At 46.3% G+C, this 16927-nt stretch overlaps 1 protein-coding gene across 1 annotated transcript in view; it reads right to left on the bottom strand.

The window, feature by feature from the left end:
- Positions 1-16927, bottom strand: part of LOC108159366 (protein slit) — a 54998-nt gene that overhangs the window by 12030 nt on the left and 26041 nt on the right. The window contains 8 exon segments of the mRNA XM_017292590.2: positions 784-927; positions 1033-1174; positions 2741-2976; positions 3898-4041; positions 4161-4232; positions 4716-4787; positions 5191-5262; positions 9803-10902. Of these exon segments, the coding sequence (XP_017148079.1) occupies positions 784-927; positions 1033-1174; positions 2741-2976; positions 3898-4041; positions 4161-4232; positions 4716-4787; positions 5191-5262; positions 9803-10191 (1271 nt within the window). The 5' untranslated portion in view covers positions 10192-10902.

Here is a 16927-nt window from a genome sequence, read left to right on the forward strand (position 1 = left end):
AAACATGAAAAGAAACACAAATAAAACACACGACAAATGTTGAAAAAAAGGTAAAGAAATGTACAAGAAATCACAAAAATACTGGGCTGGCAAGACAAAGTGGTTAAGGCTGTTGTTGCCTCTTCCTTTTTTCTGTGTGTGTGAGTGTGTGTGGCTGTGGTTGCCACATTGCGGGCGGCAACTGGTTTTGGCTTAACCGACTAGTGATGGGTGTGGCGTGGGAGGCGTGGATGCCACGTGACACGTGCGGGAATCCTGAATGAATCCTATTGTTTTCCACAAGGTTCAATTTTGTTTTTGCATTCTCGGCCATTTTCTTTGGCATTTTTCGCTTGTGCGTCTGGCTGGCACCCAATTGGAAGTGGTTAAACGTTCAAATGAAATGTCCTGAAGGAACCACTTCTATAGCTCCCATTAAGCTCGTGTCACGCACTCCTCTCGATGAGGGCTACCCATGAAGGACTGGCAGGGCGAGAGAAGTGGGAGAGCTGTTAGCCAGGTAAGCTGATGCCTTGCGGGCAGCTCTTAGCGTGGGCCCGATTAGCTCGCTTGTGGCCAGGCCCAGAGCCCCGCCTGTCACACCACACACAGTGCCTCTTCAGTCGCATTCTGAGTTCAGTTTAGCCTCAGGTGAGTGCACATTTTGTTGTGTGTGATGGCTACTTGTTGCGCACACATCGCAGTCGCACCAGACGAGACGAGTCGAGACCGCAGCACACCTGAAACCTGATACCTATACCCGTGGCACAGCCAGTTCCCTGGGCTGGCATTATCCGTACTTACAGTGTGGTTAACTGCTTTAGGCCGCTGAGTGCATCATGGGCTATCCTCGAGATGTTGTTGTTGGACAAATCAATGCGTCGCAGGCGTCGAAAGCTGGAGAACGATTTCGGTGGCAGTTCCGTAATGAAGTTCTGCTCGAGGCGTCTGAAAGAGTCAAGAGTAAAGAGTAAAGAGTAAAGAGAGATTTGCATGCATAAGGCTTGAGAGACTCGAGAGATTCGAGAGATTCGGAGTCCGAGATCCACTTACAGTTCCGTGGTGTCGTCCGGTAGCGTGACGGGCACACTGGTCAGGCTCTTCTCACGGCAATCAACGATACCGTCCGCACAGCGGCATGGGTGTGGACAGCTGTTCTCCGCTCCGCATTCCATCGGGGCATGCTCCGTCAGGCCTGCAGAAGAAAACCGAAAGATGGGGCTTACTTATTTTGCAAATTTAATTTGAACTTCAAGACGGAAGATGGCGTCTCTCCCCCCGCCCCTCCCTCTCTCCATAATTATCAATGCTACTGCACAGCACGCTATATCGTAGAAGAGGGGCTTCGGATGAATGGGTGGGGTATGGGGTATGGGGCACGAGGAGGTGCAACTATAACCAGCCGCTGGCCATAAATGTTTACCCACATAATTCCATAGCATTTCATACAAAACGAAAGTCAAACAAGGAAAGAAATCAAGCCATGAACGGGTCCCAGCTGGAATACGGGATGCTCTTTCCCCAAAGATGACTCCCAAATAGTTGTGATTCAATTCAGAACTTTAATCTTGTTCAACTTGCTTCTCGGAATGTTATCCAATCGCAGGAATCCATCATTATGGCATAAGTAGTATCGAAAGTATCAGATCTCATGACACACGGGTCAGCAGCAGCCCCGCTCAGGGACATTCAATCTCATCTCCATATCCATATCCATATCCATATCATGTCCCCCGCATTGGTATATCAATTTCAGAGGCTGCCCAAAAACAGCAACCACGAATACCCTAACCATTCCGCTGTTCAACAAAAAGGAGGTTGAGGAAAGAAAACTCGTTTCGTTTCGTTTCGTTCGGTATACGGTTTGGGAATGGGAATGGGAATGGGGATGGGGCACATTTTCCGCTTCATTGAGCGGCTCTGTACGCTCTGTGCTCTGCGCCTCGATTGTGGCCAATTTCCCATTCACTTGGCTCAGCGCCTTGGCTTGCCACTTGGCCCGCAGTCGTTGCCGCAGCTTCAGCTTCAGCCTCGGCTCGAGCATCTGCATCTCTGCATCTTTCGGTTGAGAAAAGAAGCCAAAAACACACACATACAGAAGATGATTTCAACGGCGTTAAACGTTTTGGCAAACACACGACGTCGAGTCGAGTCGATGGGATGAGCTGAGCGGTGGAGCCAGAGAGCAAGCGATGAAGCCACCAAAACCACCAAGTGGTTATTGTTATACCCTCGCCGAAAGGGGTTTGTATGGTTTGGCCCTAACTTTTGGATTCCCTAAAAGGAGTCATTACACAATGGAGAGATAGTTGCGAGGACTGGCCGATGATGAGACCAGTCTTAGTGGGGAGGTCTCTTATGGGTTTCTAGACAGTTCCGATAAGTTTCATCCTCCAGCTCTCATGGATTGTATGGTTTGAAGAGTATTCCAAGCTTCGATCTGCTGAAAGTAAGACAACTTCTCTTCATATGCCCCTGCCCCCGCCCCCTACTGTTCTGCTGTTTGTGGGCGTTTGAAGCGGGGGTGTGCCCATATGACTGCTTATGATTTATAATGCTTTGTGTTTGCCATCGCTCGATGGCTGCTTTGGCATATAAAACTAATTAATTTGGCGGATACATCCACATGGAGAGGCATGGAAACGGGACCGAACGGAGCTGAAATGTCTGTCTATTTGTGGTAGCGCCTTCTGCAGAGTGCAGAGTGCAACAACATGTTGCACAGACACACAAGAGCATGCCATATAGCCGTCTAACATACCTGAACATTTGAACTCCTGGTCGTGCAGGTCCGCCACGTTTTGGCCCTTCAGCTGCGAGGGGGACTGGCACCGGGTGTAGGGGGCCAGCCGCGGGGCGCTGCGTAGGTAGCGCGACAGCCAGGACAAATGGCAGTCGCAGGCAAACGGATTGTCCGACAGTCGTAGCGCCCTCAATCTGCCCAGTCCGCCGAAGGCATTATGCGGCAAAGCGGTCAGATTATTGTTGTTCAGCGTTCTGAAAGAGAGAGAGGATACAAACAGTACTATATAGAAAGACACAGACAAAAAGGCAGACAGATACATAGTTGGTTAAGGAGGAGAAAAGGATGGAGTTGACTTTATCTGCTGGGCCGCATCTTTTTGGCTAGTTATGTTTTCTCTTTCAGGCATGGGATGGGCCCGGGACCACAGCACAACAGAGAGATCGAGTGCTGATCGAAATGTAATTAAAATTTACCATCCCATCGGTTTCCTCTTCGAAAGACGAGGCAGGGCAGTGGTCTTGTTCTATTCCGTTGTTCCAATTGGCTTGCAACATACGATTATTTCCCGTTCCGTTCCCCTTAACGCTTCGATTGAAGGCACGCTTGCCTTTAGCAAAAGTCTTGTTCTATTCCGTTGTTCCATTTCTTAAGAGGTTCTCTTCGACTTGAGTATTTCTTCCTTGTATTCATTGGTCTTAATTCAGCATTATTTCTGTTCCATTTACGTTTGTTCCTTTGAATTTCAAAGCTAGCCTAAGGATTACTCAAATACATGTTTCATCTTGTTTCATTTCATCATTCCAATGTGTGGATACCCTCGAAACATATCAATATATCGTGTTGGGTTGTTGCTGGTCGTGTTTCCCCTCTTTCCCATTCGAATTGCTTGATAAATGGCCACCATTTCGGGGGCTTCGATTAGTTTATCTCTTGGCCCAAAAGCTAAACCATTTATTATGTAATTTGGGCAGGCCAACATTAACCGATTGATTTTTAATTCATTCACTAATTCCCAAGCTGATTGATTAACAAAAGGCACTAATTCATTGATTAATTGACCCGCTCCCTCTCGCACACTGAGATTCTCGTTCATTGATTCATTTGGCAATTCGGCAAAGTAGCTGGGATTTTAGTTTAGTTTGGGGACCTAGTTTACAGCACAGTATACTCACAGTATTTCCAGCTCCACGAGACCCTTGAAGGCGTGCTCGTCCAGACAGGTGACTTGATTGTTGTCCAGCTGGAGGCTGCGCAGCGATTGGGCGCCCTTGAAGACGCGTCTGCCCACCGTCGCGATGACATTGTGCGAAATGTCCCTGGGGGGGGGGATGGATCGGGAATGTTAGTATCGTTCTGTCCACAGCACATCGCTGCAGATGGCTACAAGTATTCGACTACTATCGGCTACTTTCGATTCGATTTAACGAGTACTTACAATCGCAAAAGATTCGCTGAACTTGTCACAAAGTTTTCAGGAATTGCCTTTAGTCGATTGTTGTTTAGGCGTCTGATTGATTCGATTCGATTTGGTTTGGTTTGGTTTGGTTTGATTAGAGTGTTGGTTGTTTTTGTTGTGGTTTTTGGTTTTTGTTTTTGGTGTTTCGATTTGGTTTGGTGTTTGGTGACGAGCATATTAGGCACGCAAAACGAAAAGGTAACGAAAGTAGAGAGATGTCAAAAAACGGCAGAGATATGCAATTAAATAAAACAGAGAACGAAATACGGGAATCAGATACACAAAATATTAACGAAATTCGAAATTGGAAACGAAATCTCGCATCAAGCTAGCTATATTACTATATTGTATGTATCTATATAAATACGATATGCACTCGTGTTAGGTTCCAATAAAAGAGCTTCAAAAAATGGGTTAGTAATTGATTTTTATGTTCAAAATTTCTTCATGCAGCTACTAGCATCGGTAGAAAAGGAGAGTACAATTACAGAGTACATATGTATCTGTAATGTGGGATGCCGTCTATGTACTTACAGTCGCTCCAGCGAGACCAAATCTTGGAAGGAATTCCTCTCAATCGTATGGATTTGATTGTCAGTCAGTTGGCTGATGGATACAGAAGAGAGTAAGTGGAAATGTGTAAAGTTATGGTATAAAGATATAAAATAAAACTCTAAAGAATGGTTTATATGTACGTAGATGTGATAGGATCTTTTTTGTTATCAAAAACTTGGTCTTCGGATGATCTGTCAGTCCTCTAGACCCACACTGACTAACAAATTAAAGAATATTGGAGTGTAACATTCGCAAATCGTAGTTTTCAGATCATCTGAAGCTGCTTCTTGAAAATAAATAATCTTGAATCTTTAAATTGATTGACCGCGTCCATGCGCATCCATCTTTCGGATGGCATTTCCCTATCACATCCCTTACATGCACAAGCACATTCCTTGGGGCTAACTAATGCTTCCACTCTATAGACCAGAGCACTTCCTTGGCGCATACTCACAGCATTCGGAGCTTGGTCAGCCGCTGGAAGTCCGTCTCGTATATCACGGTCAAATTGTTGCCCTGCAAATCGCTGCAAATATAGATAAAGAAATTACGATTAAAGGAATGGCATTAATTATGTTGCAAGTCTCATGCTGTTGTTGGTTGTAACCCAAGGAGCCCCAGCACACTCCACACACACCACACACACCACACACACCACTCATTCACATTCAAGGCAGAGCGATAATTTTTTTTAATTGCTTGTAAGACAAGTATAAAACAAGAATCTGAGATATGGAGTGGAATGGAGGCTGCCCCGGAGAGTAACAGAGTGAAAGAGTGAAAGATTTCGTGCTGCCTGTTGTTGCCGATAAAGAAAATATGATATTTAATCATTGAACATGGAGGAACCCCGCCAGATGTGGTCCCACAGAAGAAGGAAGAACTGGGAACTCGTTTTGGTTGGCGCAGACAGCCAGACAGAAAGAGAAACAGAGGTAAAATTTGTTACCTGTAGATGTCATAACAATGAAATGCAGCCAAAAGAGATACAAAAGAGCAGCCCCGGATAGTGAGCATCTCTGCAACGATCTCAACCGAAGTCCGAACCGAACCGTACCGAGCCGTACCGAACCGTGTGCACATGCGCAGACGAACCCCTCCCCGCCCACCATCAGACAACAACAACGATTACAACAACTACAGCAGGTCCGGTCTCAGCTGCTTATTTTGAGCAAGGTTCGAGAGACTCCGACTCCGACAGGTAGTAAGACCTTCAGCGACCCGAAACGTAAAATATTTTTTGTTCAGGCTTAAGCCTTAATGAATCCCGCATCAAGTTGCCAGCCAGTCCCCAGTGCCCAGTCCCCTGCGAACCACAGTCGGAAATATACACTGAGAAAATTATACTGCTTCTCGGGAAACGCGGTAGATCTTAAGTCAAAAAGGACACAACTTATATTTACAGCCTTTTGGGCTTAGGGAACTGCAATGCAACTACGTTTATTGAGAGCTACAGAGTGCCAGGGACTCGGTTTTCCATTGGAGAATTTCGAATTACCAATTTTAGGAGGACGGACTACTGCAGGACGGACAATTGGATGAAACTAGGATGGTTTTCACCATCTAGATCTAGGTTTTCCAAACAGACTTACAATATCCTGGCAGGAGGAATGATCGCTGATTAATATCCTCAAAGATAGCGAAAAGATTTGCCGATGTTTTGCGCCAGTGTAGACGTACTCTCCGAAGAGGAGGCAAAGCAAAGCCCATATTCTCTCGCGCACACACACACACAGATTTTAATGAGCTTAATATCTCTCCACATCTGTGGGCATCATCTCCTCTTGCTTAGATCCAACAGATTACACCATACACCAAGAGCATATTCACCAACAACACCAACAACAACAATGCGGTGCGATTTTCGATCGGTTTTGCTTTTGTTGTAAAAGCGAAAGAAGAAAAAACAAAAGCTTCAATCTCCGTCTCCTCTGGCACTGCCTCTCCCTCTCTCTTTATCTTTATCTGGCTGCCTAATTGCTAAACATTTTTCAAATGCTTCTGGCTTTGTGGCTCTGTGGCTCTGCGGCGGTGGCGTTGGTTTTTTCCGTGTAATTTGTTTAAATCATTTTTGGTTGGTCTGTGCATAATTTTTGCCGTTTTTCTCTGGCTTATAATTAAACATTTAGACATTTAACTTCATTAAGTCCTATGTGGGGTCGCTCCGATACGAAAGCTTTTTGTGTTTTCTGTTTCTGTTTCGCTTTTGCTTTTGTTGGTATTTGCTGCCTGTCGCCTGCTGCCTGCTGCCTGCTCCCTCTCTCCTTCCTTCCCAATTAGGTGCCATTTTGGTTTTTGCTCTTTTGTGGCTCTCTTTGATGTGTGCCCAGAGCCTCTCTTGCTGAAGCAGCTGAAGATAGTTAGCTCTAGATACCCTTTCGGAACGATTGGGCAAGAGGCAGTGGATACTCATGTTAATTAAGTATGTAATGATTGATGGGTTTATCTTTAGAAACACTTTTGTATTGCAGGTTCAAGTCCTTCCCTGCACCATAATACCCTCCAGCAAACAGGGTATCGAGCGGCAAAGCAACGGGAAGCAGCTGCTGCTATAAATTAGTCGTTCTCAGGTGTGAAAGGGAGAGACGAGAGAACCTTTCCCACTCCCGCTCCCACTCTCCCTCGCCGAACATTAGATGTGCAAAAATGCTGTCGTGTCAATCGAGTAAACTGTGTGGGTGACAGGGATAGGACTAGGGACAGGGACAGGCAGGGACAGGCACGGCTGGGCTGCTTGTCAGAGCTTAGATCTGCCCTGCTACTCCTTTCCTCTCTCCCTCTCGCACGTTGGGCTTCAGTCTAGTTCCGTTTTCTGTGTAATTAAATGGCAATGACTTGTCCAGCGGGCTGGCGGGCGGGGCGGAAGGCTTGCGGTGCGGAGTCCCAGTTTGCATTTGCCATTGTTTTTCCCCCCTCTTCCGCTCTGTGTCTCTCCTTCTGCTATCCGTTGTGCATCGACAGGCCAATAGGTGTTCAATATTTGATGTGTGGTGCATGTGTGCACGTGTGTGTGTGTGTTCTGGTTCTGTTCGGCATTAGGGTGCCTCAAGCTGCGGTCATTGAATATTCCAAAATCAATTATTGGAAATTATTCACATACGAGTATATGGAAATACTTTTCAAAGCTTCCTCTTTGAGCTTTGCCTCCAACTAAAATATTAATTCCCTATCGAATTTCCCTTTGACAGCCTTCAATTATGTATGTAGATCTCCTCCCTGTCCATCGTCAGACACTGTCTTTAATCTGTTGAAATCATAATTCTCTGCGTCAAGCACTTCACTCGCATCATTTCCACACCTTTGGCTCCTCTTTGCTCTCGCTCTCGCTCTCCTTCATTGTGGCTTTTCCCTAAGCTGTTCCCGAGTCTCTCTTGACACATTCTTCGCACTCTGACACACAAGTCTCCCACTTCCACTGCCACTACCACTCTGCCCAGGAATGTCACTCAAAATGTGACATCTTTCTCTCGCAAAGCACTGAAGCCTGAAGCACCCTGTGTGCTGCATTTCCCATACCCCCCGTGCCCCCTACCCCCTACCCATTCCCATTCCCATTCCCTGTGTTCGCGGGGTTTTCAGAGCATTGCATTGCTATTTTAATATGCAAATATGTCGTGCATGTTGATATGTTTTCTGTTTCTGTTGCTGTTGCCGTTCGTTTATTTCTGTGTGTGCCAGAGAGAGCATTAAAAAATAAATGGCTACATAACAAAATAAATACCAAATGTGTCCCTGAGCGGCGCTCGAGAGCGATCCAACGATGGCCGCCACTCTGCTCTGCTCTGCTCTGCTCTGCTCTGCTGCCTGTTTGACTGCTTACAACTGAAATGGGCTATAATGCTCTGGCAATGGCTCTGGCTCTGACTCTGGCTGATATCTGTTATTAATTTATGTAGAAAAACTGCAGCCACGACAACAGCATGGCTTTTGAGGTCGGTTTGGGGGGCTCCAGCAGCAGCAGCAGCAGCAGCAGCAGCAGAGGTTGAAAGGCATTCTGCATACACTTGCTAATTGCCGGCGCGTTAATTTATGTGGCGACTGCGAGCGATGGACAGGGGACACCGAGACGCAGACAGAGACGGAGAGATGTATGTACGACTGGCTCGAGCGATTGCCTTAATGCATTTGAGTCGACGCGGCATGCAACAATTATGGTTTGGTCGCTGTGGCGGTGCCCCTGATGTGCTTGATGGGGACTCCTTCGGCGACAATTAATAAACTTAATGGCGATTTAATGTAAGAGAGAGAGAGAGAGAGGGAGAGGGAGAACAGACAGAGACACGAATATAGCTCTGATTTCGAAGAGTGTGCGGGTGAGGTGGGGGATTGGCACTGGCCACCGCTCACCGGACCTTTTCCGTTCGTTTGTTTTCTCGTTATCGACACGATGTCATGGTCATGGCTTTGCTTGTCCCCCAGCTCCTGTTGCTTTTGTTGTTGTTTGACTATGTAGATTTTTAAACAAATACAAAACGGAAGAACGCCGAGAACCCCAGACGAATCCCGGCCGGAACGGAGCCCAGAAAATCCGACCATCATCGTCCATCGCCTATCAGGCGTGTGCGTGTGCGTGTGCGTGTGTCTGGCCTGGTCTGCCGCCGTCGGGGCTTTATTATTTTAATAGAGTGTGCATAATATTTGAACAATTGGCCCGTGCAGGGCCGTATTCCGACATTCAGTATTCAGTATTCAGCATTTGTCATTGGTCCTTCCTAAAAGGAAGTCTTTGAGCAGATTTGAAAGGTATTGCCATTGATATTGATATTGATTGGGGATTGTGTCTGGTTTGAGCGGAAATCTTTGTTTTCCTCTCTCTCCATGGGGGGGGGGGGGGGGGGGGGGGATTGATTGTTCTCTGGGATTGAAAATGTGCATTTGAAAGGTGGATTTTTGTGGAAAGAATATTTGAAAATGAATCAGAATGAAATTTGCACAAATATTTGGTTAGGTCTGGCTACAGAAAATCCATTTGATGGAACACATTTTCTTTGATTATGATTATTTGTCCTTAAATACTAGGCAGATAGAAGGCTATCCAGGTAATCCTTCGATTGGTTTGTACTCACAGTCGTTCCACATCTGCTGAGATCTTTCGGGGGATCTGGGTGAGGCCACGGTGCGAACAGTCGACGGTTAGGCCGCTGCAGGAGCAGACCCGCGGGCAGCGGGCCTCCGTAATGACGCCCACACCGCCCCCGGGTATGTGTATGCCCACGGAGCCCAGGCCGCCGCTGGCGACGCTGGCACTGCCAAAGCCGCCCATGGCATATGGCTCGGCGCCGACGGGCCGTACGATGGCCTCATGGTGCAGGACCAACAGCAGCAGCAGGACCAGTGGCAGTGGCAGGCGCCGGAATGGTGCGGGTGGTGTTGGGGCTGGGGCTGGAGCTGGTGCTGGTGCTGGTGCTGGTGCTGATAATGGCAGCCTCGTCGTCGTCCTGGACGGCGGTGCCATTGTGGCACATTTAAGCAGCAGCTTGCAGCTTTTGTTCCTAATTGAAAGCGCCGTCGGAGGATTCCTGGGCGGACGCCACTTTGTCAACACCAATCAGGGATTCGTATTCGTATTCGGATTGAGTAAATATTTGCCCGGAAATGGAACGAAAGGATTGATGGGGGCTAACGGCACTCTCACTCTCACTGTATTTCTCTCTCTTTGGATTTTTGGGGGCGGAGGCGGAATATCCACACGCGCGCACGCACTCCCCGGCGCTCACTTCGGTTATTGTTTTCTTTTTTTTCTGTCGTTCGTTTTTCTGTGCAGCCGTCGCGAACGCGCTTCTTGACCGAAATGAAAGCAGATGATGATTGGGCTACTACGCTACGAAAACATCCAGCAGAAACTGCGACTGCGACTGCGAGAGCGGCGAGTGGCGAGTGGCGAGTAGCGAGTGGCGAGTGTGGCAGGGCTACCCTCTTTTCACTTCCACTCGAAAATGTAGGTAGATTCTCGGACGCCGTCCCGTTTAGGTAGCAGCAGGAAATGCACTGTTCCTTTCGCTTTTGTGTATCGTCTCTCCTCCTCCCGTGTATCTTGTATCTTTTGCAGATGCACTTGGCTGTCAGCAGTTGGTCTGTGGCCCCGGCAGCAACTTCATCATCATCAGCGGCATCAGTGGCATCATCGTCTCCGTCAGCGGCAGCGGAGACCTGCTGCTGGGCGCATCTGCAATGGGAAGAGCAACAAATTGAGAGGGAAAATGAGAAAATGTGTCGGTGGAAAATCATGAAAAATTATCTATAAATTCGGCAAGCCATCGCAGAGCGTCGCACCGCTCAGACAGGAAATTGCCACCGAATATATACGTATATACCGTATATTTACTTCACTTAAATTCTATAAATGTATATGTATCTATGAAGAAGAGAAATCAAGTGGCCGGAAATTTATTTTCTCAACTGTCACACTCCAAAGATCCAATGATATATTGCCTAACCATCAAATTAGTGAAGGGGCACTGGCCCCAGCGCTGTGACCCCTGTGCAACCCTTGGAACACACACGCAAACACCTGTCGGAGGGAGGAATTATCAGATGTTTAGATAACATGTGTTTTCGTTGAGCTACGAGAGACAGGAATTTCTAGATGGAACTCTGAAATTTCTCATGATTGTACATATGGATATTATTGGGACACCCACTAAAAACGGTTGCAATCGGATAGCTTATAGTGGATCTTATGTGTAGTTGTTCCTTATCCATTCCTAACCTACCAGAACCGGAGGCAATCCGTTATCTGAATTCCCGCGAGTACGCGCGCGGGAGTATCTCTTAATTGCTCTGGACTACAATCTGCTTGAGATTGTCTTCCGCTCGCCCCTCCCCTGAACTGTACACAAACCACAAATCATATTTAAGAGCACTTTGGCCCAATTAAATCTAGTGATTCTCTAATGATTCTCTCGGTTCCCCCTCTCAAGTGCCAGTCTTCATTTACTGGACAAAAATTTCAATCTATGTTTGGCTCCTGTGGTGGTGGCTCTCCTCTCTTTCGAATCTGTCATGTTCTGTTCTTAATTTTCAAATTGACATGTTAAATATATTCTTGTTTCGCTCTCTGTCGCTGTCTCTGTCTCTGGTTTTATTCCAAAAAATAATTGCTTAAATTAACATATGGATAACTGACAGACGCGATTGATGTTGTTTCCTGATTCCCAATCCAATTTCTGACTATGAAATTTTCGGTTATTGGATAACTGGAGCAATCAGCGGCCGCTCTCTCTCTCTCTCTGAGTATTAATCGGCAATCAAGAGAAAACTCAATTGAATGTTAAATGTAATTTGAACAAGCTCCCAGTTCCAGTCCCCAATAAAAATATGTACAGACACGCACACGCACGCACACGCACGCACACGCACGCATAATGCATATCATATCCATGGAGCCTATCAAAAGCATGCACGAGACTCGTATGTTGGCGAAGGGCCTTTAATCAAAAATTTATCAGCCTCCCCCCTCTCAGCCTTCTTCTCTTCTGCTCCCACTGAAAGCTCTTTTCAAGAGGAAGAAAATATTTTGTCGAACAGCAAAGGCATGCCTTTCACATCACGGAAATGTGTGTGCGGGTGGGAGGCCGAGGCCGAGGCGGAGGCGGAGGCGGAGGTGGGGGGCTCAAAAGATGTAATCACTGCATTGTCACCCAGGATGGGAGGGACGTTTGCCTTGAGGGAATCTCCGTCTCTGAAGTCTGGTCCTGGTCGTGGCCTCTCTCTGTGTCTTTTATGAAACATAAATCAGTGAAATTCTATACATGCCACTGATTGTCTACTCTTTTGCTTGACTACTCCTCCGGCCGCCCCACCTTCCCGGGCCCAATAGCCCCACAACAGAGAGCGGAGAACCCCTTCAGGCCCACAAATTCCATGGCAAATTCAATGCATGCCAATAACTCGTTCCTTCTCCGAGCCTCAGAGCACTAGACAAAGCAGCGGCTGGCGATGGGGCTGGGCCAAGGGGAATCCGAGGGGCTGGTTGGAAAAAAAGCCACGACTATAACTATAGTCTTCCAATGTGGATTACGGCCATACCGATTGATGGCCTAATGAAAATCATAATTGAAACTTTCAATTTAAAGCCGAAAATCATAGAATCTTGGATGTGTATTAGGAATTCTATTTGGATTATTTATTTCTTGCGGGTCTTTTGTTTCGAAAACTGAGCTGAGATTTTCCCAGTGAGAGGCCAAAGGTGGCAGTATGTGTGCCGTAATCCTGCTAAAGGACTTTTGGAACATAGACTCTATGTTTGGTTGGTAATGGAATATTATTCTGGGTAATTGTATAGGCTTTTTGCCATAGCAAACACAGATGTAACCAGACCTAATGCAATCCTTGTACCAACAGAACGGACAGACGCCCACACAAACAGAGACACATGGACCCTCAGTACCATCGGGTCTGCCATGGTATCTGACATTAAGAGATAACACGCGAAAAATACAACTAAAAGAGTGAGACATTTGGACAAACAAAAGAGTGCTAGAGCCAGAGGAAGAGGGGATGGGGGGGGGGGGACGGAATGTCATCCTAGTTCTTCTTAATGATGCGACCTCATACCGTGGTTTAAGAGTGGCCATAGATTTATGGTGCTATCTTGATGTCTGGAGGGAGAGAGAGAGGGGCTCTTGTGGATTTTCCAATAAATTACGCTTAAGTATGCTCTTAATTCAAATAAATCCAAGTTGCGCGCCACTTGGGAGTGGGATCGGGACGGTGCCCTCAAGTGATTTGTTTTTTTTCTGAGGCTTACATGAGAGGGAGAGAGAGTACAGAGTGCAAATCTCTTGGGGGTAATCGGACTCCCCCCCCCCACCCTCTCTGTGTGTTTGCCCATTGCCTATGACATGTGTCAAAATGGTGTTTTTCTTCTCTGCTCTCTGACAGATAAGCCATATACAGTTATCAAGGGGGGAGTGGGAGTGGGAGTGGGATTAGGCCTGGAGACAAGTCAAACATGCCAACTTGGCGTAAATGTTGAGCCTTAATCAATGAACGAGGCAAAAGACAGCAGCAGAAGCAGCAAAATCACAATAAATAAGGAAACTAGAGAAAGAAAACTGCGGACAAGGCACAAAACGGACAAAAACAAAGTGCAAACAATCAATATCAGATGGGAATTGAGATGGGAACACTCTATAGTACTACCCCCCACCCCACCCCGCCCACACCCAAAATTCTCATTCGAGAAAGCAAAACAAAACAGGTTCCAGTTCCAGGTTCTTATTCATAGACACGAGTATTCGTGTGGAAGACAGAGACACCCTCAATTAGTGCTCAAGTATCCCACAATTATGGATCTATGGCGGGAAATGATATAAAACAGAAATAATTACAGAGAGATCTTGAAGGGGAGTCGAAGATATCATTTACAAGCTGAATAGAGCAGGAAATACCTATCCACATATCTGTCCAAAAAGATAATTTTTTAAAGATCTTTCCCTTTCCCTTTCCCTTTGGAATTGGAATTTTATATTTATTATAAATCAAGAAAGAATCTTTCGTGTTTCCTTCTCAGCGACTGTTGCATTCCATGGCCTTCGTGCTCTGGCATTTCCTGAGCTTCTTTCATTTCTCCTTCTCTCCCTCTCTCGCAAGAGAGTAAGCCCCTGAGAAGCGTGGTCAATTCTCAATGAATTGTATTACGGAATAATACAGAAAATAATGACATAAAAAAAGAAGAATGGAAAGGGGGGAGAGCAAGGTCTGGTCTGGACTCCACTTCGATGCTGGGATGTTGCTTGTCCGAGCCGGAAGTGTCGCATACTTTTACGGATACACCGGCTTAATTATGCGCATAAAATGTAAGAACATCAGAGGAGCACGGGCAGTGGAGGCGGAGGAGGAGCGGCATTGCCTGGGCATGAAATGACAAAACACAAACATTAATTGCTCCACATTCACATGGCAGCGGGGGAGGCAGAAACGAAGTAACGAGGAAAGAAAGACAGATAGAAAGAGTGCAAGATGAGGCACGGGGGAGCCCAATGACTGTACAGTTGAGTTGTCCCGCAGGAGTTGAAATGAAAAGAAAGCACCAACAACAACAACAACAGCAGTACAGCAGAATGTACACCGAGAGAAACTCCAAAGAAGAGAGTTTTTATTGGTCTTTCGTTGGACTAGAGAATCACAGATCAAAGCCTGGACAAGGAGAGGCTTTCATTCAGTTTTGTCCACCAAAGAAAGAGGGAGAGAGAGAGAGAGCTAGCTCTTTGCCCTGCTATCTGGTTAAGAGATCTCCTAAGTGGGCTTTTCTGCTGTAAAGAGAGCCTATCAAACGGATCTACTGCAAGTGCCATCACCTTCGCACTTTAATTTAAGAGAGCATAAGCTTTAAGCTTCCTGCCTCCAAGCCCACGTCAAGGTCAAGCACACACTCGACTCTCTCCCTCACTCCCTCACTCGCTCAAGCCTAGTCCCAAGCTTGCTCTCTGCTCAAGAGATCCCAAGCTCCTTCTGGTCTTTCTTTGCCTTTGCCCAGGCCCATGTACATACATTTCCTTTTCTGTGAGTGTAATCAGTGCGACTTCCATTCAGAGAGAGAGAGAGAGGAGGGGGGAGAGGAGAGGCGGCTTATAATTTATTAATCTATGCATAGAGCCCCCAACAAATACTCGGGTGCTCTTAATTCCCGCTACCATTCCGCCTCGACTTTCCACATGGTGGAAGGTGTCGTCAGGCAGTCCGTCCGTCCGTCCGTCCGTCTGTCAGGCATTCAGAGAGTGTGGGACAGGCCACTACATGTCACTTTAATCTCTTAGAAGTGTCACTTTTGCAGCTCTCCAAGTGTTGTTTGGGTTTTGTTTTTGGTCTGCCTGCTGCTGCTGCTGCTGCTGTGGATGTGGATGTGAATGCTGATGAAGGGGCTTCCCCACTCAAGGGTCTGGAGCGGTGTGGCGCGAAAGCGGGGGCGTGGCAAACAATGTGCTGTTATAGTTGAATTTGAATTTTCATTTTGATAAGCAACCAAAAGGCATAATAACACATCCAATTGCATATGGTCCGGGGCCCAGGGCCCAGGGCCCAACCTTATGGTAATGAAGTGTGCCAGCTGTTTCTGAGTGGAATTTGAATAATACGAGAGACCCTCCTCTGATTTACATTTGATACAGAGACGCAGAGATGCAGAGATGCAGAGATACAGACCCCGAGAGACAATCACTTGAACAATCAAATTCAATTTGTGCCTCGCATTCACATTCATTTTCATTTTCGGATTCAGATTCAGATTCGTTTTCGGATACCCCCAAACAAGTGATCAAGTGCAGGTCCCACTCTCAAGATCCCCCCTTCCCTATCATGCATACGTGAGTAGTAGTACATAAATATATCCCCTAAATTATACTTTATTTGGATTTGCTGGGGATTTTGCTTCGAATAGCTCTTAATACTCTGGAAGATGGTGCAAAGACTACGAAGTATATAGAAAGAAGGCAACAATCTTTCTTCTTCTATGGGATACCGATAGCTAGTAAGCGATCTATCAAAAAATTGTAGTCAAAATCTTTAGTTTTAGAGTGGTATATATCAAAACTAGGTACAAATCGAATCACTGCCACAAGAAAGCATCAATCCGCAAGGGTATCCCAGTGTTCGGCCTTCCCGATCAAGTCTAGAGCTCTACGCATCTCAAGATCCCTCCCACTCGGGTTTACCCACTCGGGTTTATGCATAGATTATGCTCTATTTGATTTGCGCTTGGATTTCTGTATCTTTTCGGTGGGTTTATTATTACAATGGCGCCACAAGTGCCCCTCCGCGTACTTAATCTTTATTTTACTGATATTTATCTTTATCTCTGGTGTGTGTGGTGGGGGCTCCTCTCCATCATCATCATCTTGAGCATCGAATACAAAGCTTGGTATTATTTAATTTTGTGGCTGGTTCTGTCGCCGTTGCCGTCTCTGTTTTTTCTCTTGTGGCTCAGGTTTCAACTTGTTTTCGAGGTTAACAAAATAAATGACATTAAAAAACCTCAAGCACACACACACACACACACACACACACACACAGATGCTACCCCACAAATACATATTTGTATACGTTTTCCATGTAAAGTTGTAAAATATTTCACAAAGTCATAAAAACTAAAAGGGGCGACATACAGATACAGATACATTCACAGGGCGTGTGCTATGTGTCCACTCCCAATCCCAATCCCAATCCCAGTCCCAATCCCAGGTGCTGCATGC

This window comes from Drosophila miranda, chromosome 3 (genome assembly GCF_003369915.1).
Source record: "Drosophila miranda strain MSH22 chromosome 3, D.miranda_PacBio2.1, whole genome shotgun sequence".
Taxonomy (NCBI): Eukaryota; Metazoa; Arthropoda; class Insecta; order Diptera; family Drosophilidae; genus Drosophila; species Drosophila miranda.